This window comes from Saccopteryx bilineata, chromosome 4, assembly GCF_036850765.1.
Source record: "Saccopteryx bilineata isolate mSacBil1 chromosome 4, mSacBil1_pri_phased_curated, whole genome shotgun sequence".
NCBI classification, from domain to species: Eukaryota; Metazoa; Chordata; class Mammalia; order Chiroptera; family Emballonuridae; genus Saccopteryx; species Saccopteryx bilineata.
Window position 1 is genome coordinate 93,494,297 of NC_089493.1, and position 27,406 is coordinate 93,521,702.

General features: G+C 45.6%; 2 protein-coding genes across 6 annotated transcripts; both read right to left on the minus strand.

The window, feature by feature from the left end:
* Positions 1-1,280: 1,280 nt before the first annotated feature.
* Positions 1,281-18,015, minus strand: RBM23 (RNA binding motif protein 23). Of its 5 annotated transcripts, XM_066277427.1 has the most exons (14): positions 17,819-18,015; positions 11,659-11,734; positions 11,009-11,112; positions 7,222-7,269; positions 6,921-7,094; positions 6,219-6,272; positions 5,950-6,067; positions 5,713-5,865; positions 5,487-5,624; positions 5,033-5,098; positions 2,788-2,983; positions 2,580-2,705; positions 2,402-2,486; positions 1,281-2,319 (listed from the first exon to the last, which is right to left on the minus strand). In XM_066277427.1, exons 2-14 carry the CDS (start codon positions 11,722-11,724, stop codon positions 2,316-2,318), a joined length of 1,332 nt encoding a protein of 443 aa, XP_066133524.1. In that variant the 5' UTR covers positions 11,725-11,734; positions 17,819-18,015; the 3' UTR covers positions 1,281-2,315. The 5 variants fall into 5 exon arrangements, with proteins under 5 accessions (XP_066133524.1, XP_066133523.1, XP_066133525.1 ...); XM_066277426.1 differs by having other exon boundaries at positions 1,281-2,486; XM_066277428.1 differs by lacking the exon at positions 7,222-7,269 and having other exon boundaries at positions 1,281-2,486.
* A 1,154-nt stretch (positions 18,016-19,169) lies between these two features.
* On the minus strand, positions 19,170-27,238 carry PRMT5 (protein arginine methyltransferase 5). Its single transcript, XM_066277431.1, has 17 exons — positions 27,105-27,238; positions 26,324-26,442; positions 25,914-25,999; positions 25,613-25,747; positions 24,292-24,404; positions 24,100-24,149; positions 23,719-23,882; positions 22,889-23,050; positions 22,642-22,719; positions 22,487-22,545; positions 22,283-22,405; positions 22,023-22,198; positions 21,318-21,427; positions 21,032-21,125; positions 20,756-20,872; positions 20,486-20,550; positions 19,170-19,710 (listed from the first exon to the last, which is right to left on the minus strand). Exons 1-17 carry the CDS (start codon positions 27,212-27,214, stop codon positions 19,558-19,560), a joined length of 1,914 nt encoding a protein of 637 aa, XP_066133528.1. The 5' UTR covers positions 27,215-27,238; the 3' UTR covers positions 19,170-19,557.
* Between the last annotated feature and the right edge of the window lie 168 nt (positions 27,239-27,406).

Here is a 27,406-nt window from a genome sequence, read left to right on the forward strand (position 1 = left end):
CCTAGGTCCCAGAGGTCTTTTATGCCACAAAAAGGCTTCCTGTACTTAATACTTGTGTTAAAATCAACCCCAGAAGTTATCGCCAAAAAACAATTACTCTGCTTTATAAGTCTGAGAGCTGACAAATTAAAATCTAACAGCAATTATCCATATTTTTAGCAAGACAATAGTCTTAACATTCTGTTGCCATAGAGACCAGTACAGAATAAAGGAGCCCAACAGAGCCCTGCCCCTGAACCTCAGATCTCCTCCTCTTATCTGGTTCCTAGCTGGTGAGCCAGGCTCTAACTCTGTCACCTGTTATAAGCCTTACAAAACTGGCAGAGGAATGTGTGCCTCCCTTATGGTAGGGCCATTCCTGGAATATTCATCTCCCTGAAAGCCACTGTTCCCAGGCCTGCGCTTTCCCAGGCTGAGCTATACATATGGAAAACAGAGTTGAGTGACTGGCAGAATCGAAGACTAGGCCTGAAGAGTCCTGATGTATGATGCCCGAATCCCTTTGGATACTGGACTGGGATTTATATTATAATCAGGGCTAAAGGCAGCATGGAGGCCCCTGGTAACAATGGTGAGTTTGGGAGGTTTCTCTGGTAGTTATGCTTCTCAAGATCTTAAAACACCCTAAAAGAAGGCACAGAATGTGCTGCTGTCACACTGCCCTCTGGTGGAAAGACAAGATCTGTCCTTAGGCACTGACAGAACCTGAAAGTCTAAAGTACAGTGGGCAGGTAGGCTTGGAGATAGTTAAGATGAAGGCAGATAGATGGAAGAGAACCATGGGGCGGAGAGTATAATGCAGATACATCTGTATACAGGTATGTGCTTTTTGTCTTTTTTTCTTTCTAAAGAAGGTTAGGTAACATTAAAATAAAGAAGCCCTGGCTTGTTGGCTCAGTGGTAGAGCGTCAGCCTGGCGTGCAGGAGTCCCAGGTTCGATTCCTGGCCAGGGCACACAGGAGAAGCGCCCATCTGTTTCTCCACCCCTCCCCCTCTTCTTCCTCTCTGTCTCTCTCTTTCCTTCCCGCAGCCAAGGCTCCATTGGAGCAAAGTTGGCCCGGGTGCTGAAGATGGCTCTGTGGCCTCTGCCCTCTGCCTCAGGTGCTAGAATGGCTCTGGTTGCAACAGAGTGACCCCTCAGATGGGCAGAGCATCGCCCTCTGGTGGGCGTGCCGGATAGATCCCGGTCGGGCGCATGCGGGAGTCTGACTGCCTCCGTTTCCAACTTCAGAAAAATACAAAAAATAAAAAATAAATAAAAGAAAAGAAAGAAAACACAATGACATTACAAATGTTTTATATCCCTAGAACTATTCATGGTTTTGGCTTATTAGACATTAACATCAGACACAACTTACTGAGACTACACACATATGGGCAGCAGCCACCACAACAGCAAGACTTGCCTTTTATACAAAGTTTTCGTGTGTGTGTGTGTGTGTGTGTGTGTACACACAAGGGTATAAAATCCAGTGAGAAGGGCTCGCATGTGCCCAGGTAGGGGACAGGAGCAGTTTTCACAGCTGGGGTGGAGCCTACAGTAGAGGCACGTGGGAAGTGGTAGAGAGTAGCAGACTCCCCACCACCCTCTCACCCTGGACCGGAGGAAGGACCTGGGAGGAAGGACTATACAGAGGAAGATGAAAGGTATGGAAAAGGTACCCCATCTTTCACTAAACTCCTGAATGCCCCTAAGACATCCAAAATGCCTGGCAGGATAGATCATTTCTACCGCTCCCAGCAAGAGGCTGAGCTCACAGTAGTTCTGGCCCCAAGCTGAGGTCTAAGGCAGCTTCACAATGCACATACAAGTCCAAGCTATCTTCCAGGGCCCTTGCACAAACCAGCACCTTCAAGGTTCATCCCCCCCCCCCCAACTCCAAAGACCTCTTGGACCAGGGCTTAAAGGTTTTTCGTTGACAGAATTGTAGGGTAAAGGTATAGGGAAAAAAAAGTCAGTTCCTTCAGTTAATGCCCTATGGCCTTCCCAACAGAGGAGGAATCAAGGAATCACTAGGAGGTGGTTGGAAAGGGCAATGAAGATCATCCCAGGAAACGGTATGCACGAAGAAACAGGTGTTCAGTAACTCTGCTCTCTTCGACTAGTGGTTGCTCAGCAGAGTCCATTCCCAGTCGGGCCGTGGGCAGAAGCTCTTCCTGGTGTCTAAGGGTGGCCCCAATGCCCCCAGAATTAATGTCCATGACCTCATGATGGCTTGGTCCACAAAATGGAGAGAAGGGGCCATAGAAGGGTGGTTGTGAAGAGGGGAGTAGCAGTACTCAGAGGCACAGGGAGGCAATACTGTGCCACTGATTTACCTGGGGCAAGGAGAAGAGGTAAATGAAAGCCAAATTAAGGAAAAAAATCAGAGACTAAAATGAGCAGGGTCCTGAGACTCACATGGTCTGGGGGTTAAAAAGGCTAGAAAGCTGGAAGCACTGGGTGGCGATTGCCTGAGAGGCAAGGTTCAGGGCTGGACTCAGAGCTAGAAAAGAAAGGCAAAGTAGGTTAGTGAGCACAGAGCACTCCTTCTTTCCAGGCCCCAGCCCATCTCTCCCTTTCCCAGCTCCAAGGCTACCAGTCAGAGCTCCTGGGTTTAGGGCCCCCAAAGGAACTGCTCCGTTCAACTGCAAGGCAGCAGCTTGGACAGCGGCAGTGGTGGCAGCGGCGGCAGCAGCTGTGGTTGGCAGCTGGATTCCAGAGCCTAAAAGGAAAAGAAAAGGTAAAGTCCCAACCCTTGATCTACAATTCAACCCCATGTTCTTCACTCTGTAGAGAAACTCTACCTTCTGCCAATTTGGCCATGAGCTGTAAACGTCCACCTGCTGATCCCAGATCCAGCTCCTGGTCTCCATCAGGAAAAGTAATATCTGTGCCACCATCTAGTCGCTCAGTCACATGGCCAACCCTCATAGGTCGACCAGCAAGCTCAAATCCATTCAACTGTTCCAGGGCCCGCCGTGCGCACTCAGAGTCAGAGAACTACAAGAAACCCAGGCCATGTCAGTCACCTCTTCGCCACAGACATGCCCTCAAAGCCCCACTAGCACTCCTAGTCCTACTATCCCAAGAAAAGTGCATGCTTGCTGCAGCACAAACTTTTCTCAGGAAATGGGACCTCAGATCCCCCTAAAATTGTTCTCTGAAAGGGACCTTTTCCAAGTGACCCAGTGGTAAACACTTTACAATCTTCCAGCTCTACTAAAAACTTAACAATGTAAAAAGTGTATTATCTGTAGGGAGCCTAGCTTAACGGGCTCTTTTACAAATGGGCATATAAAACAGAAGACCAAGAGCTAAGGCTCCTGTGCCTTAGGACTAGTAAGTTCCCCCCCCCCTTTTTTTTTGGACAGAGACAGAGTCAGAGAGAGGGACAGATAGGGACAGACAGACAGGAAGGGAGATGAGAAGCAGCTCCTTAGTTGTTCAGAGATTGCTTTCTAATATGTGCCTTGACCAGGGGGCTGCAACAGAGCTAGTGACCCCCTGGCTCAAGCCAACAACCTGGGGCTCAAACCAGCGACCCTGGGCTTCAAACCAGCGACCATAAGGTCATGTCTAGGATCCCTCACTCAAACTGGTGAGTGAGTACTCAAGCCAGGTAAGCCTGTGCTCAAGCTGGCAACCTCGGGGTTTCGAACCTGGTCCTCCATGTCTAATGCTCTATTCACTGTGCCACCGCCTGGTCAGGTAGGACTAGTAAGTTTCAGTTCTACTTAAGAAAAAGGAATGTGGACCTCCACAGCCCAGCTATAGGAGGGACACATCCTGGTGTTGTAAAAGATGACTGGATCCAACCCTCACGTCCACCACAGGGCTGCTTACTCAGTGACCTGCTGACCACAGGGCCTCTACTCTCTCGTCCCTTGCATCAGCAGCAGCCTGGCATAAAGAGGATTCCCAGTATGCTGTGTAAGCATCAAGGATGTTGACCTAAGAGCAGCAACATAAGGGCAAAAAGGTCCCACAGAAGCCTTTCCGAATCTGAGTCACACAGAGAGCTAGAAAAGGTACCTGCCACCAGGAACGCCATACCTGGCTTTGTTTACTCTGGTATTACCTGCCCTAGGGCCTGGCACGTGCTACTGACAAGTCCTAGGCAGGTGGTGGAGATGGCCTGCCTTTACTAGATATTTTTGAGGTGAGCAATCGCCATGGTAGAACACCACCTACCTCCCCTCTGCCCTGCAGGTAACTGTGGGGGTATACACTATCTGGACTGAGCCCAGAAAATGTCAGTTTCTATCGGACTTTGTGGCTGGCAGCCAGTCCTCAGCCTGGAGCACATGGGCTAGAACAGTGGCTGGCAAACTCATTAGTCAACAGAGCCAAATATCAACAGTACAACGATTGAAATTTCTTTTGAGAGCCAAATTTTTTAAACTTAAACTATATAGGTAGGTACATTCCTTATCGAGGTAGCGCCTGCACATGGTATTTTGTGAAAGAGTCGCATGTGGCTGGCAAGCCGCGGTTTGCCGACCACTAGGCTAGAAGAACCAGTTACGGGAATTGGAAACAATTTTATTGGAGTGTCAGGGAAAGATGAGACTTGCCCACTATTAGGTGGCTTCACTAATCTCCCTCTAGTATAAAGATACTTCTTAGTGGGAAAACTGCCTCAAACAGGGTAGCACCAAAAGGAAGTACATAACTTCCCATTCCCACCCCATCACAAAAATATACCAATTCTGTAAAGCATACAGTATCTATAAAAGCCCATAACTAACTTCCCTCATACCACCAACCTTTCACTTGCAGCCTGGAATCATTACTATTACCCAAAGAGCAAACTGCAGCACCAAGGTGGCTGAACTCCTGAATACCCCCATACCAGGGCCACTGACAGAGTGCAGGAACAAAGCCAAGATCTCTAGCAATGCACTCATCTCAAGGGGAAGAAGGCTAGTCCAAGCTTCAGGCACCAGGGTTTATGGGTCATTTACACAGTTCCTAAAGGAGGAGGACGAAGCTGCAAAATCAAACAGATGCACAAACCCAAATTAAACAAGTTAACAACTAGAGACTTACCGTAATAAAACCGTAACCTTTAGAGCGGCCTGTATCTGAGTCCTTCATCAGGACAATATTATCGATCTGTATAATAGGGAGAAATTATTATAACTCTTTTGGGTAACCTACACCTTTGACCTTTCCTACCCAGACTGTTCACAAAGCTCCAATTAATTTCTAGCCACCAATTAAATTTCTCCAAATCTTTGAAAAAAGAGACAACGTCCATTTTTCACACAAAATACCTTTTCTGATTAATCTTACTTAATCCAGACCCTTTTATTTCATGATGCTGACTCATTTGTCTACTGAACAATCTAAACATAGAGATGGAGCCTAATTTTCCCAGCATGGACCCATATGCCCCTTACTAGGTACACAGTGGGTTAATCATAGTCAGACAGAATGAAGGAACACTGACCCTCCCCACTATTTCCAATACCTTCAGAGGTTTCTCTTACTTTATACTCACTTTGCCAAAGGGCTCAAAGATGCCCCGGAGCATGTCCTCAGTGATATTGAAGTGCAGGGAGCCCACATACAGGCGCATTGGTCCACCACTGCCCTTCTGCAGATTGTTGGCCATGGCTGCAAGTCGGTTCTTCTCAGCCTGAGAGAGGAAGAACTGATGGGTCAGGTCCCCCACCTCCTACCTTCAAACTTGTCTTCTCATATCATCAGTTTCTCAACCTGCTCACCTGTGAGGCCTGTACAATAATAGGTACTCCCAGAAGCCGCTGCCCGGTCAACCCAATCGCCAGTGGCACAGACTGGATTTCACAGAATTCCACATAAGCAATGCCCTTAGAACGACGTGAGTTCCGATCTGAGATGATACGTACGTCACGAACCTATCCCGGGGAAAAAGGAAATCCTAAATTGGACATAAAGGGGGATGGAAAGAAGACAGAAGAAAACTAAAAGGGGCAGGTTACCTTGCCAACAGCAGAGAAAAAGTCCTCCAGGTCTCGAGGCCGAATGCGGGCGGCTAACTGCATACAGAAAACTGTTCGGGCATCACGTTCCTCAGGACTCAGATTATCAACTGGCTCCCTAAAGAATGAGTAAAAGTTGTTGTGTTCCCCCCGCCCCAGAATACTTGATCATCGTTCCCCAGCTAACCTCAAGTACTGCACATTTCTGAAGGTTGGCTCAAAGGTCTTTTTATTCACAATCCCTAAAAAAGTATGTATTATCAACTCACCTGATTGGGCTCTTCTCTCTGAAATGAGGACTCTTACTGTGTCCATACCTACGTCTAAGAAATAGAGAATGAAAAAAGTGAAAATTGTGTCACCCAACTTTACTTATGTTGGTTCAATGTTGGGTCTGTCATCATTAGAAAACCAGATCTCACCACCTCATTTCACATGTGAATTCTTTTTCTTAATTTTAATTTTTTGGTGACAGGGACAGAGAGAGACAGAGAGAGGGACAGACAGGAAGGAAGAGAGATGAGAAGCATCAATCTTTGTTGCGGCACCTTAATTGTTCATTGATTACTTTCTCATATATGCCCTGACCGAGGTACTAACAACAGACAGAGTGACCCGTTGCTCAAGCAAGTGACCTTGGGCTCAAGCTGGTGAGCCTTGCTCAAGCCAGATGATCCTGCACTAGCTAGCGACCTCGGGGTTTCGAACCTGGGTCCTCTGCATCCCAGTCTGACACTCTATCCATTGGGCCACTGCCTGGTCAGGCTAATTTTTATTTTTAATTTGTTATGTTGACATGGTTTCAAGTATCCCACTCAATATACCACACGTGAATTCTTAATAGCACCCTTCCAGTAACTGAATCTCCTCCCTATCAAAGCAGGATAGAAGCATCTACAGGCAGGAATCACAGTGCATGTTTTTCACCCAGATTACTATACAAAAGTGAGCTTATTAGCAAAAGGTGATACCCAGTGGCTAGTGGTGGACTCCGATAGTGCACACGATCCTCACGACGACGGTCCCGACTTCGGGACTCATTACTATGTCGACGATCCCAGCTACGGCTGCGGTGACGACGCTGCCGATCTCGACTTCGGCTCCGACTGTTTCTCCGTCTATGCCGATCCCAGTCTCGACTACGACTACAGATGGAAATAATTAGTTTGTTAAAGAACCAACCAACCTCTTCAGGCCTTTAATGTATAGCTATCCCTGTATCTTTCCATTTATAATAATTCTCAAAACCCAAGAGCCCTCAAAATGACTGACCTGTGCTTTCTATCCCTGCTTTTACTATGGCTCCGACTCCTCTTTTTCCTGTGAAAGACAGTAAATTCTTATTATTGCAAAGATTTCATTATCTCTCTCAAGTAGAAGGAATGACAGTATGGCCATGGTGAAACAGAAAGCAGTAAAGGATCCAAGCCCGTATGATGTGGCAGCAGGGCACAGCCACCACACAACACCAACTTACACACAGCCCTGGCTGCTGTCAGCATCTGAAGCAGCCAAAGCTAGTGTTTCCAAAGTAGGAGTATTCTTGCTATTTTACTCAAATGAAATACAGTGGTACCTTGAGATACAAGCAGACCAACATACTAAATTTTTAAGATACAAGCTGTGACTCGGTCCAAAATTTTGTTCGAGATACGAGTCATGATTCGGGAAGCTGCCACTAGTTGGCGCGTTGGCGCACAGGTCCAGTATCAGCAGCACAGCACCAGCATCTTGTTCTTTCTCAATTGTCACCCACAGAATCAAGTCGAATCTCGTGTGCTGTACTCGTTCTTGCATCATTTTTGCATTTTTTTACTAACATTTTTGTGTGTGCAATCATGGGGCCGAAGAAAGTGAGTGTAAAGGACAGTGGTGAGAAGAAGAAGAGAATGATGTTGATAGAAGTAAAGCAAGAAATAATAGAAAAACATGAGCATGGTGTACAAGTGATTGAACAGACAAGGCTGTACGACCACAATACATCTACAATTTATACCATCCTTAAACAAAAGGATGCCATCAAAAGCACAAATCCAGTGAAAGGAACTACAATTCTGTCCCAATTAAGGACAAATATCCATGAAGAAATGGAGAGGCTTCTGCTGGTATAGGTGAAAGAGAAAGAGCTGGCAGGAGATACAGTGACGGAGACTGTAATATGCAAAAAGGCATGTAGTATTTATGACGACTTGAAGAAGAAAAACCATCAACCTCAAAGGGAGCAGAAGATACATTTAAGGCAAGTCACAGCTGGTTTGAAAATTTCAAGAAGAGATCTGGTATCCACTCGGTGGTGAGGCATGGTGAAGCTGCGAGTGCTGACGTTAAGGCAGCTGAGGAGTATATCGCACCTTTTGCTGTGCTTATCGCAAAGGAAGGCTATGTCCCCCAACAAGTATTCAACTGTGATAAAACAGGATTGTTTTGGGGAAATATGCCCCGGAGGACTTTCATCACCGTAGAGGAGAAGAGGCTGCCAGGCCATAAACCCATGAAGGACCATCTGACCCTTGCATTGTGTGCAAATGCTAGTGGTGACTGTAAAGTAAAGCCACTGCTAGTGTATCATTCTGAAAATCCTCCAGCCTTTCAGACTCACAAGATTCTTAAAAGAAAAACTGCAGGTTATGCGGCGCACCTATGCTACGGCATGGGTTACAGGGCAGTTTTTTATTGAATGGGTAAATCTTGTCTTTGGTCCTGCAGTGAAGAAATATCGTCAAGAAAATAAACTCCCGCCCTGGCCGGTTAGCTCAGTGGTAGAGTGTCGGCCTGGCGTGCAGAAGTCCCGGGTTCGATTCCCGGCCAGGGCACACAGGAGAAGCGCCCAGCTGCTTCTCCACCCCTCCCCCTCTCCTTCCTCTCTGTCTCTCTCTTCCCCTCCCGCAGCCAAGGCTCCATTGGAGCAAAGATGGCCTGAGCGCTGAGGATGACTCTGTGGCCTCTGCCTCAGGCGCTAGAATGGCTCTGGATGCAACAGAGTGACGCCCCAGAGGGGCAGAGTATCGCCTCCTGGTGGGCATGCCGGGTGGATCCCGGTCGGGAGCATGCGGGAGTCTGTCTGACTGCCTCCCCGTTTCCAGCTTCTGAAAAATGCAAAAATAAAAAACAAATAAATAAACTCCCGATGAAAGCATTAGTAATCCTTGATAATGCTCCAGCCCACCCACCTGGTCTTGAAGATGACATTCTCGATGAGTTCAAATTTGTGAAAGTCCTCTACCTCCCACCCAAAACGACTTCAATCTTGCAACCTATGGATCAGCAGGTCATTTCCAACTTTAAAAAGCTTTACACAAAGCATTTGTTCTGCAGCTGCTTTGAGGTGACTGAGAATACAATTCTAAACCTTTGAGAGTTTTGGAAAGATCACTACGACATCGTGATATGTTTACGCATTACTGACTTTGCATGGCAAGAGGTTACAAGAAGAACCTTGAACTTGGCAGGGAAATAGTTGTTGCAGACAGGGAGTTCAAAGGATTAGAACCAGAGACCGAGACCGGGTAGAAGCATTGGAGGAGATTGTGTCCCTTGGAAACTCGATGGGTCTGGAGGTAGATGAGGGTGATGTAAACAAGCTCATGGAGGAACATGAGGAGGAACTCTCAACCGAGGAATTAAAGGAGCTACAGATGATGCAACATACAGAGCTTCTGCAAGAGATTAGTAGTGAGGAGGAGGTAGAATCAGAGGAAGTGATTTCTACAAGTGAAATTAAAGACATGCTGGCAATGTGGGAGAAGCTTTCACGTTTCTTTTTTTTTTTTTTTTTTTTTTCCTTTCATTTTTCTGAAGCTGGAAACAGGGAGAGACAGTCAGACAGACTCCCGCATGCGCCCGACCGGGATCCACCCGGCACGCCCACCAGGGGCTACACTCTGCCCACCAGGGGGCGATGCTCTGCCCATCCTGGGCATCGCCATGTTGCGACCAGAGCCACTCTAGCGCCTGAGGCAGAGGCCACAGAGCCATCCCCAGTGCCCGGGCCATCTTTGCTCCAATGGAGCCTTGGCTGCAGGAGGGGAAGAGAGAGACAGAGAGGAAAGCGCGGCGGAGGGGTGGAGAAGCAAATGGGCGCTTCTCCTGTGTGCCCTGGCCGGGAATCGAACCCGGGTAGCTTTCACGTTTCATTGAAAAGAAACACCCAGAAAAAGTTTCAACTGGTCATGCTTCAGCACTTTTTAAGGACACTTGTTTGTCACATTTCCATAACATTTTAAGAGGCAGGCAAAAACAAACCTCTTTGGATAGATTTTTATTCAAAAGTAATGCAAGTGAAAGTGCTGAAAGTGCAGCCAAAAAGGCAAAAACAGGTGATGATTAAATGAAAAATATGTAATGTTAAGCTTAGGTTAAATTTAAAGTTAAGAAAGTGCATTTTTTTACAATTAAGTTTTTGTGGTTTCATTTTAAGTAAAGAAAGTGCAGTTTTAGTTTTGTTTAAAGAAAATGCAGTTTTAGTTTACATTTAGTGTTAAGAAAGTGCAGTTTTAGTTTACATGTCTACAGTGCCTGCATCCCCCCTTCCTCCCTCCCTCCTCCTCTGCCATTCACCTCCGTTAGCTGCACTCATCTGTCTCCAAGGTAAGAATACAGTACTAAATAACACTTTTTTCTCTTACTTCATATATTTTGTTATGCATTGGTAAAGTATACATGTGTGTTTCTTAATTAAAAACATGTCTTTTTTCATAATTTAGGATGGTTTGGGGATGTTTCACAGGGCTGGAATGGATTAAATCTATTTCAGTTATTTTAAATGGGAGAAATTTGTTTGATACACGAGTTGACTGACTTACAAGCTCAGTTACAGAATGAATTAAACTCGTATCTCAAGGTACCACTATATATTAATGATGGAACTGATTCACAAATCTATACTGAAATGCTTAATATACAACATTAAATCAAGTCACCACTATTCCCCTGAGCCAGTGGAGCCATTACTAAAAATCAGCAGTCTTAGAACCAACTACCTCCGTGTTCTGACTGTTTCTCCAATGGACATGGTTGTTTCCCTTCCTAAATTGCCAACCCAATTCTTCACCACACTCACTTGCTTGCCTCCCCACCGGTGCTGCTCCCACTGCCACTGTTGCCGGTGCTGCTGCTGGGGTTGCTAGGACCATCCTTTTTAACCTCTTTCCTTTGCTGCTCATCCTGAGGGGTGCACCAGGAAAATGTCACAGGGTTCAAGTAGCAAACACAGATTCCATTGGGCATAGAAAGAACAAAAGTAGATAATAAAAAAAGCATGTGAAATCAAAGCTCTCAATTATCTAGCCAACTTTTTAAGCACCTGGATCTCCTAACAAAGGAAATAAGAAGAAAGAAAACTATTCAAGAGGAAGAGACCAGAATGACAGATTTTGATGTCAAAACTAGTTGCTGAACATCCATTTCTCAGGAGAGTGAGAAATCAGGTCTGAGGTGCACTGACTTTCTAACATATCATTGAGAGCTATGAGCAAAGCACTCATTCCCACCACATCAAGTGCCCCCCTCCCATTTTTGGGAACCCACTATAAAAGCATGGCCCTTGAGTATGGGTCTCTAGCACAGCATACTAAAAGACTATGCCTTTTATGAATAGACACTGTATACAATAAACAAACAGGGAAAGAGAATTCACAAAATGTTGAAACCAATGATCCACAACTGCTTTTTCTTAGTAACCCAATTCCAGGAGTGAGGTGAGAATATTACCTCCTCTTTTTTATAGGGAGCCTCCAGCATGGCCTCAATCACTATATCAAAGTCATCAGATGCCATTGTAGTAGATCTGAGGAGAAGATATCAACACATAAGAACCTCATCTATATTTTTCCTCCCCTTCCAGCACCCCACCTTCCCTTCCCCCTCCAAGAAACAGAGTTTGGAATAAAGTTCCATTTCATAAACTCCAAAGGGATCTTACTGGCTCTTGCTTACCCTCAGTTTAGTTTTGCACCTTATAAATCTGAACTATTTCTGCTTGGTGGTTAGAATAGGTCAAGGGTCTAGAAGGAAACTAGGTAGAAGAGAAAATGCCGGAACTCAAAATTATTATTCACTTTACAAATGAACACTAGGCCTCCATTACACTGTTCAAAATTCTGAATAACTGGTTTAAACTAAAATCATAGAAATAAGCACATATTACCAGTAAAAAGGTAAAGATGCAAGACTAAAACAAGACAAAGCAACACCAAAATAATGCAGATTTGCCCTAAGCTCTTTCCAACATCCCCCTTCCAAACATCAATAATTAGGGGACTCATCATTAAACATTTTTCATACAATATGAACTATTTTTTAGATAACTCAGAAAGATTATGATTAAGACAAGTTTAACCAATCTGACTTAGAAGCCTTTTTGTCTAGGCAGGCAAGGCAAGACTTCTTGCCTCCCCCAAGCTTTCACATCTAGCAATTGTCTTCCTCAAGTCTGCCTATCACAGGTCTGTTAAATATGAAAAACAGAAGATACCAAACAAAATCAATATACACAACATAAATGAACCTCAAAATAATTATGCTAAGAAACCAGACCAAAAAAAGAGTACACATTGTATGATTACATTTACACAAAATTCTAGAAAAATGCAAACTAAATCAGTGACAAAGCAGATGAGTGGTTGCCTAGAGATAAGAGTAGGAGGAGAGGGACTAGGAGCAAAGGATTACAAAAGGGCACAGGGAACTTTTGGAGTGATGGTTTCAAACTCATCAAATTGTACACTTTAATGTGCACAACCTTTTTTTTTTTTTTGGTATTTTTCCGAAGTGAGAAGGGGGTGAGGAGGCAGACAAATAGACTCCCACTTGCGCCTGACCAGGATCCACCCTGCATGCCCGCCAAGGGGCGATGCTCCGCTGCAATGCTGCAATCGGAGCCATTCTAGCGTGAGGCAGAGGTCATGGAGCTATCCTCAGGTCTGGGCCAACTTTGCTCCCATGGAGCCTTGGCTGCAGGAGGGGAAGAGAGAAATGGAGAGGAAGGAGAGAGGAAGGAGAGGGAAAGGGTGGAGAAGGGGATGGCGCTTCTGCTGTGTGCCCTGGCCGGAAATTGAACCCGGGACTTCTACAAGCCAGGGCCAACGCTCTACTGCTGAGCCAACCGGCCAGGGCCAATGTGTAGAACTTTATATCAACTATACCTGAATAAAGCTGAACCCTTCTCCCACTAATCTTAAGAAATTTCTATGCCAGCTTGTTAATCATAATCGAACTTTCCATATCCATAAAAACTTTGTCTTCTTGCCTGACCAGGTGGTGGCTCAGTGGATAGAGCGTCAGACTGGGATGCCGAGGACCCAGGTTCGAGACCTCGAGGTCACCAGCTTGAGCGCAGGCTCATCTGGTTTGAGCAAAGCTCACCAGCTTGGACCCAAGGTGGCTGGCTCAAGCAAGGGGTCACTCACTCACTCTGCTGTAGCCCCATGGTCAAGGCACATATGAGGAAGCAATCAATGAACAGCTAAGGTGTCACAACAAAAAACTAATGATTGATGCTTCTCATCTCTCTGTTCTGTTCCTGTCTGTCCTTGTCTATCCCTCTCTCTGACTCTCTCTGTCTCTGTTTAAAATAAATAAATAGGCCCTGGCCGGTTGGCTCAGTGGTAGAGCGTCGGCCTGGCGTGCGAAAGTCCCGGGTTCGATTCCCGGCCAGGGCACACAGGAGAGGCGCCCATCTGCTTCTCCACCCCTCCCCTTCTCCTTCCTCTCTGTCTCTCTCTTCCCTACCCACAGCCAAGGCTCCATTGGAGCAAAGATGGCCCGGGCGCTGGGGATGGCTCCTTGGCCTCTGCCCCAGGCGCTAGAGTGGCTCTGGTCGTTACAGAGCGACGCTCCCTGGTGGGCGTGCCGGGTGGATCCCGGTCGGGCACATGCGGGAGTCTGTCTGACTGCCTCCCCATTTCCAGCTTCGGAAAAATACAATAAATAAATAAATAAAAAACTTTGTCTTCTTTAAAGCAGCTAATGCATCATTCAACAGTGCCCATAAAATCCAGTCTACTTGATGACTTAATAAAGTAATATGAGTAATGTAAAAATTATATTAAGAGGTAACAAAAATAATATAAAAATATGAAAAGAGAAATCATTACACTTATCATTTACAGCAGCAGTCCCCAACCTTTTTTGGGCCACGGACCAGTTTAATGTCAGAAAATATTTTCATGGACCAGCCTTTAGGGTGGGACGGATAAATGTATCATGTGACTAAGCGTCAAGAGTGAGTTTTAGACGGATGTAACAGAGGGAATCTGGTTATTTTAAAAAAATAAAACATCGTTCAGACTTAAATATAAATAAAACGGAAATAATGTAAGTTACTTATTCTTTCTCTGCGGACCAGTACCAAATGGCCCACGGACCGATATTGGTCCGTGGCCCGGGGGTTGGGGACCACTGACTTACAGTACCTAATACTGCTAGGCATGCTACAAGAGATAAAATTCTTGGAAAGAGCTAAACAATAAAAATTACTTAGAAACAAATTTAAGGCTTAAAATGGAAATCAAGCCAAAATCAAATTGATGTGTCTAAAATCCAGTGAACTTGTATGACATGTGAGGGCAGAGTGGATAAAGTGACAACTTAAAATATCTGAGGTTGTTGGTTATGGGCTTGCCAGGTCAAGGCACATATGAGTTGATGCTTCCCACTCCTCCCCTCGCCTTTCTCTAAAATCAATAAATAAAATCTTAAATAAAATCCAGTGAACTCAATCTCTTATAATACACCTTACATTTATTTTGCAACCCAAAGTTATGGATTCTAAAGCCAGATATTAGATCCAATGCACAGATGAAATACAGGTTTTATGAACTGCTCAAAATCACAAAAGTCAAAGGGAAGAGCTGCCTCAGGAGTAAAGTCTCTGATTTTGGTCTAATTTCTATCTACTATACATACTGATTTTAGCTCTCTCATAGCTTATAACTCTAAAGAAAACTTTAGCCTGACCTGCGGTGGTGCTGTGGATAAAGCGTTGACCTGGAATGCTGAGGTCGCCGGTTCAAAACCCTGGGCTTGCCTGGTTAAGGCACATGTGGGAGTTGATGCTTTCTGCTCCTCCCCCCTTTCTCTCTCTCTCTCTCTCTCTCTCTCCTCTAAAATGAATAAATAAATAAAATTTAAAAAAAAAAAAAGAAAACTTTAAAAAGTACACAGCAAATCAAAATGTCTGTTTTTAAATATATTTATCTAGAGAATTAATGTTCTGATAGGTTTATCAAAAGAATCAGTCCCAGCCCTGGCTGGTTGGCTAAGTGGTAGAGCGTCAGCCTGGGGTGTGGAAGTCCCGGGTTTGATTCCCGGCTGGGCACACAGAGGCACCTATCTGCTTCTCCACCCTTCCACCTCTCCTTTCTCTCTCTCTTCCCTTCCTGCAGCCAAGGCTCCATTGGAGCAAAGTTGGCCCTGGCGCTGAGGATGGCTCCATGGCCTTCACCTCAAGCTAGAATGGCTCTGGTTGCAAAGGAGCATCACCCCCTAGTGGGCATGCCAGTTAGATCCCGGTCAGGCGCATGCGGGAGTCTGTCTGCCTGCCTCCCCTCTTCTCACTTTAGAAAAATACCAAAAAAAAAAAAAAAAAAAAAAAGCCTGACCAGGCGGTGGCACAGTGGATAGAGCGTCAGACTGGGATGCAGAGGACTCAGGTTCGAGACCCCGAGGTCGCCAGCTTGAGCGCAGGCTCATCTGGTTTGAGCAAAAGCTCACCAGCTTGGACCCAAGGTTGCTGGCTCAAGCAAGGGTTACTTGGTCTGCTGAAGGCCCGCAGTCAAGGCACATATGAGAAAGCAATCAATGAACAACTAAGGTGTGGCACGCGCAACGAAAAACTAATGATTGATGTTTCTCATCTCTCCGTTCCTGTCTTCTGTCCCTGCCTATCCCTCTCTCTGACTCTCTGTTAAAAAAAAATAAATTAATTAATTAAATTAAATTTTTAAAAAAGAAAAATACAAAAAAAAAGGAAAGAAAATCAGTCCTATTAGCCACACCTTATTATGTTGCTTCTATCTATAATAGATATATGTTCCGAATTATCAAGAACCAGGCTAATTGTAATATATACTATTTGGCCTATTGTGGGGAAAATGGTTCTAAAAAGAAAAGGTTTTGATCCTCAAACTTCATTTCAATCATTTTGGCTGCCAAATCCATACAAATTTTTTTTTAATTTTACTTATTCATTTTTAGAGAGAAGAGAGAGAAGGAGAGAGAGAAACAGAGAAAGAGGAGCTGGAACAGAAGGGGAGGAGCTGGAAGCATCAACTCCCATATGTGCCTTGACCAGGCAAGCCCAGAGTTTTGAACCGGCGACCTCAGCATTTCCAGGTGGACGCTTTATCCACTGAGCAACTACAGGTCAGGTAAATCCATACAAATTTTGTCATAAACTTTATCCTTTACAATCTGCTTTTTCTTCCCTAAATGAAATGCTTCCGATTTCAAGAAATGTTAAGTGCTAGTACAGGGTTGGAGTAATCTAATACACACAAAACAACTTTCACTTACATTGACAAACAAACCCCCAATGATGGAGTCAAGTTTTCCCTCAGACTCAAAAACAAGTGAACTAATTTAAACAAAAACATATATAACATAAGCACATTTTGAAACTTGCAATCTCACTGGGTTTAGTATAGCTTTCTGATGTCCTAAAATCAGTCAAGTCCCAAACACTTTAAATTTTCAGGTTCCTAATTTTCACTCCCTGTCCTAACTTATGGGTCAAAGTCCATTCAATTCCATTCATTAAAACATCACGAAACTTCCTTCCTTGCTCCAAAAACTGCCTTAGGGACCCACAATCATGGCAGTGCCCAGACCCTGTCACACTAAAGACCCAAGAGTGCACTTAGACCCAAAGGAGAAGGAAGAACCACTGTCAGCCCATTTCAGGCAGAATTCACCAAACGCTCCCCAGGAGTGATGGCAGCGCCACCTCCCGGGACTGTTCACTGAGCTGGCACAAACGAAGGCAGTCTCCAAACTGAAGGCAGCTTAATTAAGAACAAGAACATGAAGAAAGATAAAAACATTCCCCATGACGTGTAACAAGCCAAGGCAATGCTTTAAAATAAATGGTCAAAGCCCTGGTTGGATGGCTCAGTTGGTTGTTAGAGCATCCTCTCAAAGCGCAGAGGCTGTCTGTTCAATCCCCGGTCAGGGCACAAACAAGAGCAGACCGATATTCCTGTCTCTCTCCTCCTTCCCCTTTCTCTCTCAAACCAATACAATAAACATTAAAAAACGAATAGAGAAATGAATGCTAATAAATATTGTTTTAAAAAGTAAATGGTTCTATAAGCATCATCTCTCCGATGGCTAGTGTCCCAAGGCTAAAACCTCGTACGTGGCCTCTCTACACTTCTCTTCCGCCACGGAAAGTGTGGTCACAAAAGGAGAGGCAAAAAGCCCGCAGAGGCCAAACTACTGAAATGAGCCTTTCAGAAACTGAAGACTGACAAATCAAAATTCCTTCATCTCTCTGAGAGGCGACACTAGGGATGAAAGGCGATCCTACGTGTTCCCTCAGAAGCAGCGGGTTGATGCTCCCTCTCCCGTATCTGCAACCTTAAACATCAGGGCTGCGCGGACCTGGAAAAAGATCCTAGAGCCACTGAGATCCTTGATACAGCATCTCATCGGTAACAAACATGGCCACGAGGCTGCCTATCCCTAAAATCCTGCCAGTGGGCTACATTTAGGTAGCAAACACTTCCAAGTCAAAGAAAACAATTTTCTAAAAAAACTTGTAAGTTTGCCTGAACGTGCTCTTGACGCCATTTTCTGCCTGTGACGTCAGGGGCAGGCGCCGTGCGTCACGCATAAGTGACGTCGAGAGGAACCAGGTTTCAGGGTTTCTCACCAGTTCCGGGTCCCCGCGGTGGGGGGAGGGCGTCCCGGTCTTCTCCGTTCCTTTGGGTTTGTTGGGGGAGGTGCGAAACACGGCTGTCTTCCAGAGCCCCAGCTGTAAATGCAGCACTATAGCCCTAGCTACTCCTCTTCCCGCAAAATGGCGGCAGCTCCACTATCTTCCAGAACTTTCCCCAATCTGCGCAGGCGCTAATACAGACAAGCGGTGGAACTAACCTTCCAGGTTTCGCGGCAAGTTCAAAGCACAGATTTTCATTGGCTTAAATGCGAAACACGGGTGGAGCCAAACTCAAGTGTTTCTTAGCAACCATCAAGTTCCCATTGATTGGCCAACCCTCCGAGACTTCCGGAAAGTGGAAGCTGCCTCAGGCATCCTCTCACAGCTCTCATTGGCTAAATGACTTGCAGAAGGCGGGGAAGATGAGCGGAGAGCGGGAGGTAAGGACCTTTCTACCAGGCTAGGCCACCGCCACGAGCCAAGCTGAGATTTAACATTTGCCACGGGGATGATGTCGGTTTGGGAACAGCTTTGTGGAGAGCGACTGCGCTTCCGTCACGTCGGGAGATGCTGGACTGCCCACCCCATTCTGAGCGCGCTGTTCACACAAGCCTCCCAAATGCCTCCTCCTACCCTCAGTGCTTGGGACCTGGGAATCAGTTTTGTCACCAATTTGGTCCTACAGCTCACAAACCTTCAGTTCAGATCAGTACTCCACACACTGCACCTTGCAAGGGGAAAGGAAACTGGAGACTCTCTCAAGTGGCTCCTTAAGATATGGAACTGATGTCTGCCCCTCAATCTCAAGACTTCTGGAAAGGTAGCTGGTTCTAACATGGAGAGAGTGGGAATCAGAGGACTTAATGCCAAATCAGTCTGGATTTGAAAACTATATTATTATACCAATTTCAAATACCTCCTCTATGAAATACAGAATTGGAATAGATAATCTCTTAGGACTGCAAACTCTAACTTGATTTTGTTCAAAATAGGTGGGTTCTTGCTGGAGATAACCAGATGGCTTCATTTATCTCCCAAGAAGTAACAGGTGCTGGCAGTTCAGCAGCTCAGGAAGGTGGAAGGAAAGCTGGCTTTATATACTACCCCATCTTTCTCCATAGTGGAATATTACACCTCCCCAGAAAAAAGCCAAGTCATGGGTCCTAATGGATGAGACCTCTTGTTGCTCGTTAGAAAGGCCCATACCCAGGAGTCCAAGAGTCACCACTAAGCTTGCTAAATAGGGAATAAAGCTAGGCTCCCCTGGGTCTTGCATAAGGGAAGAGATCTGAATATGCCTAAATTTAGGTAAGGTGTGGGAAAACAGAGGCAGGGGGGAGCAGGATTGGACCAGAAAGGCCATAATTTCACTTTATTTGTATTTCCTCCCACACAAAACCATCAAAACAGGAACACAGATGGGCAGGGAAAGGGCTGAAAATGTGTTCAATCTCCATGTTCTCAGGGCTATTCCAGGGAGCACTTGAGGCTGAGTGCCTGTTGGAGTAGCTTCAGATTACTAATTTAATTTCTCGTGCTTTGGCCTGAAGTCTTCACAGATTGATGGCTTGAGCCCTGTATTAATTCTCCTTTGCCCACCTTGATGTAAGGTGGGAAAGCAGACTGAAATGCTCCTCTCTGGTGGGCAAGGGGAATCACAGCCCACAGAGGTACTGCACCATCTGTACTACAGGAGTGGAACCATAAGCTGCTTCCAGACATGGCAGGCAGGGCTAGAGGCCAATGGTGTACGAGCGGCCTGTGGGGTTGTGAATAGCAGAACAGACTGGTGCTGTCACAGCCCACTCATACCACACCTTCTTGGAATTGCTGCATCGCCAGAAACGCACACAGATGGTCTGGCCTTCACGCACCGTAATGGGCTGCTGTAAGAAGCAAGAAAGGGTGTTTCAGGGTGGAGCTAATGAATTATATGTAGCAATGTACTGAACTGTATGTGGAAATAAAATAAAACATGAATCCCAAACCTCATGAAGTTTATTTGAAGTCTGTCAGAATAACCAGAACTGAAAAATCAGACAGTAAACAAATAATCCAAAATGTGATCAGTGCTGTGAACATGCAGAGGGTGCTATGAAAGTTCCTTTGAAAGGGAACACTAACTTAGTCTAGGAAGTCAGAGAAAGTTATCTGACAAGACTAATCTTTAAGGAGACATGGAAAATAAGTTAGCTGGGTGAAGAGGGAGGCAAAGAATTTCACAGGCAAAGGAGAAAGATATGAAAGCCTGAGGCAGGAAAGAAGATGGGGTATCAGAGAAACCAAAAGCCAGTCCAGTGGACTGAAGCAATGTAATCAAGGAGACAGTAGCTTGAAAGGCAGGCTAATACCAAATCACACCAAGTCTTACGAGCAATGCTCAGGATTTTAACCATTATCCTAAGAACAGTAGGAAGGGTTTTAAGCAGAAGAGAGATATGATCAGATTTGAGTTATTAAGACTCTCAGTCAAGGTAGAAAATAGTAGAACAGCTAGAGGAGATAAGGAAGCCAGGCAGAAGGCCACTGCAGATACCCCAACATTTATAACTGATATCCAAGCATGTGAGAGCAGTAGAACATGAGTCATGGCGAAGCATCATCCATTACCCAAAGGTGAAGTTATTCCTAAATCTATGGAGTTTTAAAGACGATTCGTACCTTAATGGGGAAGAGGATGGGAAACCATGAGAACATCCCAGGAGAGTGAGTCTCTGGGCGGATACCTATGTGGACAAAATAATAAAAAAACTGAGGTCTTCATGACTGTGCTTTTTGACTAGGTTGAGGAATCTTCTGGATTACTTTGAAACAAGTAATCAAAGATCCCCATTCACTGACTCCTGGGCTCCCCATAACACTAAATGAAATGCATATAAGCTACCGAGATTGTATACTCATACCCCACCATCCACTGCCCCAGACACTTACTCAGAGTGATGTCCTGATAAAGCACAGTCTCAAAGTAGCCTGCAAAGCCATGCAGCACTGTATTCACCTCCACAGGAAACTCCAAGGTACAGTAGCGGTTGTTGTCAATCATAGGATCTGTCAGGGAAGAGTTGTGTGGGTGACAAAGGGCAACTTGCTAAAGCATGAACAAGAACAAGGGAAGCCTCAACAGGGCTGACCCAGGACAGCAAGGGAAAAAACCAAGAGGGTGAGCTCTTACCCACCCAGCCAGAGGAGAGACATACAGGAACCCACCTCTGTTGGGATGGCTGAAGGTAAAACAGGGCTGGGGTGCAGAGAGCTGGTGGAAGTTGTGCAGCCTTACCACATAAGGCATCTCAAACTGAGCCTGACCCAAGAGATGGAAAGCAAGAGCTGGAGAAGATAGGTAAGGGATACCTACTTCTTCACTTCAAATACTTTCCCACACCCTCAACTCCTCCACCTCTCCATTTTCTGCAGAGGAATAAAACAATTGGTGCTAATACAGGAAAAGGAAGTACAAAAGAAATGACTCCTCCAGAAGAGGGTGGCTCTTTACCTCAGGGTCACGATCCTTTTCCCGACAGGCTCGGACCTCATTGTACAGCTTAGAAGAGGAGATAGGAGCCAAAAAAGAGGTATACTCCCCAGGGATGCTCACGCCGTCATCTGCAGTACAACAGGGCCACATTAATTCCCAAGGGCTGGATATGGTATAGCTGTACTCACTGAAAGCTCAAATTTCACTCATCCAAACAGACTCAGGTAACTCAATGTTGTCACATTCCCAGGCCAACCTGCTCCCAGCTCCTGCTATGAGGGATTCCACTTCCAGGTTAATTTGGAGTCACCCAAGATTAAAACTGGAAGGAACCTAAGTATTCTAATCAAATGCTTAACTTTTGTGAGGTCACAGAGCTCTTTGAGATTCTGACAAAAGCTAAGCCCAAGGTACATATCACAGCACTCGGAGTCCACAGACCTCAGATTAAAAGTCTGCTCTAGTCCACTCCCTTTATTTTATATATTTATTCTTTCTTAATCATTTCTTATTTTTCAGTTACAGCTGACATATAGATGTGAACACCAGTCTTCAGAGAAATTACTTCATTTCCTAAGGGCATTGACCCAAGTCCAACCCTTCTCCCCCTAAAACCCTGTAGCCTTCTCCTAGACTGCTGTCTCACCCAACCCCCTCATCCCCCACAGCCTTCCCAGCTGATAATCCAATCCCCTTACTCAGTACACCCCAACCTGGAGGCACCTTTCAGGAAGTGTTGGGCTCCATCCAGGCACTCAGGTGACAGTTCATTATCAGCAAAGGAGCCCAGAAGCTCACTGACAATAATGTCTGCTTTCTCTGGAGCCACCCATTCCCGCATGTCTGATGAGACTACTGTCACCTGGCTTCCCCATTCTTCAAACTGCCAGTTCTCTAACCTAAAACAGAGGTGATACAAGTGAGGACACTAATAAGGAAAACTGGTACTGGGGACAAACTTCTTAGCAAGTGTTGCCACTCACGTCACCACAGCATTAGGGTTCTTCTCCACAGCATACAGCTTTATCCGCCGGTCAGCCTGCTTGGCTGCCCGCAGGGAAGCATTCACCAGGGGACCCCGGCCTGCTCCCAGGACCATCAGCACCCTAGGAAAGAAAGACTTAAGCTGACTCAGCATATAGAAAAGTAGGAACACAAATCTCTGGAATCATGGTGAGGTTACTCACTGAACATTGGTGTCCTTCTCGTCATCTGGCACTCGGTCTAGTAGACATTTGTAGATGGCCTAAGGGGAAGGAGAGAAGACTTCATGGCTATAATCACATCCTCACCTAGGTCATTCTGGCCCTGTGCCTGACCCACTCTGGGACCTACACTGTACCTGCTGGTACTGAGAGTATTTGATGGGGTCCTTTTCAAACACTTCATATGTCTGAGATTCCAAATTGTCCATCAGTGGCTGATGAATGAGAGGAAACATGCAAAACATGTTAGCCAGTTTCTGGCAAGGACAATGCACCAGAATACTAAAACCTTCCCATCACTGCCTCCTGAGCTCTGGTAGGATTTTAGAACACCTACTCTCAAAAGACAGCTCCCCTCCCCTTCTCAGTGCATTCCAGACCTACCTGGAGTGGGGACTGCAGATAGTCTTCATAGCCCTTGGCAAAGAGTTCATAGGCATTGGGTGGAGGGCGGTTCTGGCTCAAGTATTCCAAGTACTGGAGGTAGGAGCAGAACTCCTTCTCCGAGTGATGGTTGGTGCCTGTGATAATGAACTGCACCTCCAACTGTGAGAGAAATCAGACCATAAGACACAGCCTCACACCAAGATTCGGGGATATTATTATGGCTTATAGCCAAAGAGTAGTAGCATAAAATAAGGTCCAGGCCAAGAGTTCTCCAAATACCAAAATCGACATAATACTTCAATGAACTTAACTTATAAATCCCTAAAATGCTATATAAACATTAGCGTGGCTCAAAGGGCCCTATAAATCCTTGCTGGAACTTCTTTTTTTTTTTTTTTTTTTTTTTTTTTTGAGAGAAAAAAGGAGAAAGCAAGAGAGAGACAGGAATATTGATCTTCTCCACATGTGCTCTGACTTGGGATTGAACCGGCAATCGATCATCTCCCATATGTGCCCGGAATCGGGATTACTGACAACCACTGTGCTTCAGGATGATACTCTAACCAACTGAGCCATTTGGCCAGGGCCCTTGCTGTAACTTCTTAAATGAAACCTGCAAAGTTTTCATGAGATCTGGTAAATTCTTAAATGTTTCTGGAGCTCCTACTGCCATTTGCCTTTTTCCCCTCGAGTCCCCTAACTTTGCTAAAATAGTTCTTCAGAAACCAGAGAGGAAAGGAGTCAGTCCCACAGAAGAAAAAGGCATCATACATATGGGAATAAAGTAAAAGGATTAGCTGGAGCACCTTTAAAATCCTACCACCCACCTTGAGCAGCCGGAAGATCAGTCTCTGGTGCATCTTAGAAAGAACAGGAAATCCCTTCTTATTGGTCAGGAAAATGCTGGTGGGGAGAATGGCTGATTTGATGGGCTCCCCAAGCCAACGATCAATGACATGATTAGATGGAAGGTCAGCCCCAATTTCAAGAGCTACACAAGGGAAAAGAAAGACCTGTCAACTATTGCCAGGCAAGAAGCATTTTCTCGTTCTTTTGTGTTAAGATCTGTTTATCCCTTAAAAGCAAGGCAGACTAAGGCACAGAAAAAAAGCAAAACTGCCCAGTAGCCAGGTGTACATGACATTCCTGATTCTTATTCACAAGAGGTCAGAGAAGGGATACCTAGCATAGGACCCTGATGGACTTACCTACTGCAATCCTCTTGCTATAATCACACAAGGTCCGGAAATTGTGCCACCTGTCCAGAGTCAAACAAAAATATAGCTAAATATATATGGCACACCAATCACCACAGTTCAAGGAGACCATCCTACAGGTTCCACCCTGTAGTTCCCTTCAACATACCCTTTGCCCTGGTACAGTAGCAAAAGGAAACATACCACATCCATGTCTTCTCTTCTCCACTGTATTCCTCTGTGTGTGCAGTTGGTGCATTCTCAATTATATCATCTCTAAGGTCCTCTGGTGCCACCAAGGGTACTCGCATCCAGAACTGTACATGGACAAGCACTCTCTTTAGAACTCATTGGGTCAAGAAAGCTTCCCTCAATTAAAAGACCTTGATCTAGCCTGACTGGTTGTGATGCAGTGGATAGCGTCGACCTGGGACACTGAGGTCCCAGGTTCAAAACCCCAAGGTCACTAGCTTAAGCACAGGCTCACCAGCTTGAGTGTGGGATCATCAACATGATCCCATGGTCACTGGATGGTTTGAGTTCAAAGTCTCTGGCTTAAGCCCCTGACAAGGCACGAAGCAATCAATGAACAACTAAAGTAACACAACTGCAAGTTGACACTTCTCATCTCTCCCTCTCTCTTGCTAAAGAAATAAAAATTGAAAAAACAAAAGACCTTGATCCAGAGCTCAAATTAATCCCTTCATATGCTTTTCCCAAATTTGTGATTATTTACAAATGTATCTAATGCATATCTTTATATAAATATCTGTGTTAGTCTTTATTTCAACTATAAATTTTTGGAGATACTTGTATATTCTTTTTTTTTAATTTTTCATTTATTGATTTTAAAGAATAGAGAGAGAAAGGTGGGAGGAAGAGCTGGAAGTATCAACTCATAGTACTTACTTCTTATATGTGCCTTGACTGGCAAGCCCAGGGTTTCAAACCCTCGCCCTCAGCATTCCAGGCCAAGACTTTATCCACTGCACCACCATAGGTCAGGCTATTCTTTATCTTTACTTTTTTTTTTACAGAGACAGAAAGAGAGTCAGAGAGAGGGATAGACAGGGACAGACAGGAATGGAGAGATGAGAGGCATCAATCATTAGTTTTTCGTTGCATACTGCGATACCTTAGTTGTTCATTGATTGCTTTCTCATATGTGCCTTGACTGTGGGGCTACAACAGACCGAGTAACCCCTTGCTCAAGCCAGCAACCTTGTGCTCAAGCTAGTGAGCTTTTGCTCAAACCAGATGAGCCCTCGCTCAAGCTGGTGACCTCGGGGTCTCGAACCTGGGTCTTCTGCATCCTAGTCCGACGCTCTATCCACTGCGCCACCACCCGGTCAGGCTATTCTTTATCTTTAATAAATCTCTGCTCACCACTTTCAGATATGGGAAGGCAGTACTGACATTACAGTTCTACCAAATGCACCCTTTACTGAATGTCTAGGAACAAGAAGGTATGAACCACACCTGGACTACCATAATATGCAGCAGGAAAGAAAGCCTTCAGCCATACCATGGAGGAGTGATGGCCAGTGTGGATGTGGTTGGTCAAAACTCTGGCCAGGTTTGTGTTATCTTCTTGATTTAGGGGCAGCAAGAAAGCTGGAAGACCCAAATATGCTCCAAAATTTAGCTCCTGTAACATGGCCTGGAATGGAGATCAAGAGGAAAAGGTCAAGAGCTAGCAACCCATATAGCTTTAATTGAATTATATCAGAGTTATTGAGTTATGGGGGAAAAACTGCTCTCCCCACTCAGCTTGGTTAGAGACCTGATCTTCAGAAAGATGCAATGAAAAAGACAAAAAGTCTTACCGCCTCCGAGTTCCTGCGGATCTTCTCCACTTTTGAGTCTGGACGAATCCATGGAGAAAGCTTTCCCACAATTAGTGTATTCCAGTCTGCACTCCCCCACCCAAGAAAAACAAAGATCGAATGAGGTTAGGCACTTCACTCATTCAACTTCTAGTTCTTAACAGGAAGTAAGAGTAGAAATGAAAGAAAACGACTTTTTCTATCACAGATCTGGGATAGCCTGATGCAGATTAGGAAACTAAGGCTTTAAGCAGGTAAGCAAAGAGAAAACAGTTTTCTACATATAACGAGTTATCTATATCCCAGGGACTAATCAATATATCTAAGCCAGGAAAGGAGAATGAGGGTACTGATAAAGCAGAAATTGTTACTGCCTCTAATAAGTAAGGGGTGTATGGGATGGTCCCTACCCCTTCCTGACAGCAGTAGGTCTGATCGTGTCTGGGGGCCCGGTCGATTCTTAGCAGGTTCCTGAGTGAATTCCCTCTTGAAACGCGGGTGGAAGACAGGCATGCAGAGGAAATCAAACCTACAACCGCGACAGACCCAGAGTCGTCATGTCAAGAGCAGCAGTGCCCAGAGATCCAAGCAACTGTATTAGGCTATCTGGATTCTGCACAACCTTCTCAGCTGCCACCATCAGTCAACCGACTGGACAGCTGAGTTCAGCCCACCTTGGGGCATATCACCTCCGCTGCACTGTGCCTCACTTTCTCCACAAAACACAGCCATGTAAAAGATGAGTAAGGAGAAAGGTGAAAATCCACACCAAGTGAATTTTCTACTCTGGTGTCATTGGTTTTCCAAGACTGTCACATCCAGATCTGCCCCAGTACTGCTCATGCCTCCCCCTTAAAGGTTTACCTCTTCCCTCCTTAGCCCCCTAAAACTACCTCCCTTTTTCAGACAACAATCTCCCTCTCCGGGGCCCTGGAGATCGGTTCTCCCCTTTTTTGAGTTTGCATGACAATTGCCCCGACTTTTGGGCTCAGTGACCACACGCCCCCACTAAGATTTTCCTACCGCTCCAGGGCCCGAGCCTTCTCCTCACAACGTGTACTGGTTTCTGGTCCCCACTATCTTACTCACTCCGGCTCCCCCCTCACCCCTGCCTTCGGGGATGACTAATCTACCCCTCTCCGTCCTCGAGTTCGGACCCTAGATTCCGCCCGCAGAGGTCCGGGCCCTCACCCCTGCTTGGCCACAGCCCCCAATGTGTCAGCTATTTCGGGGACGCAATTCAGGTCCCTGCCGCTGGACACGCGGCTCCCACCAGCAGCTCCAACCGTCATCGCCGCCATCTTTCTTCGCCCTGTCCACGCCGGGATTCCTTAATACTAGCAACCAATCACAAAGCCGGGGAGAGAAGCCCCCCCCCCGGAAGGCGGGACGAGTCTCCGTAACAACCAGAGCGTCTTTCCCGGCTCGGGTGACCCTTCCTGCCAATCGCGGGCTGTAGAGTGACGTACGATGTGGCTCCGGAAGCCTAACCA

Bases quoted from the DNA above. Each gene is read 5' to 3' on its own strand.
- RBM23 (XM_066277427.1), bottom strand. From the start codon at position 11,724: ATGGCATCTGATGACTTTGATATAGTGATTGAGGCCATGCTGGAGGCT. The intron at 7,270-11,008 runs GTGAGTGTGGTG...TGTCTTTCACAG, and splicing joins ACCGGTGGGGAGGCAAGCAA to GAAAAAGAGGAGTCGGAGCC. The intron at 2,984-5,032 runs GTAAGTCTCTAG...GGTTTCTTGTAG, and splicing joins AAGGTTACGGTTTTATTACG to TTCTCTGACTCTGAGTGCGC.
- PRMT5 (XM_066277431.1), bottom strand. From the start codon at position 27,214: ATGGCGGCGATGACGGTTGGAGCTGCTGGTGGGAGCCGCGTGTCCAGC. The intron at 22,546-22,641 runs GTACAGTGTAGG...CCTTCCCCTTAG, and splicing joins AATACTCTCAGTACCAGCAG to GCCATCTACAAATGTCTACT. The intron at 20,873-21,031 runs GTGGGTTCCTGT...CTTCCCTGACAG, and splicing joins CTTCAGCCATCCCAACAGAG to ATCCTATGATTGACAACAAC.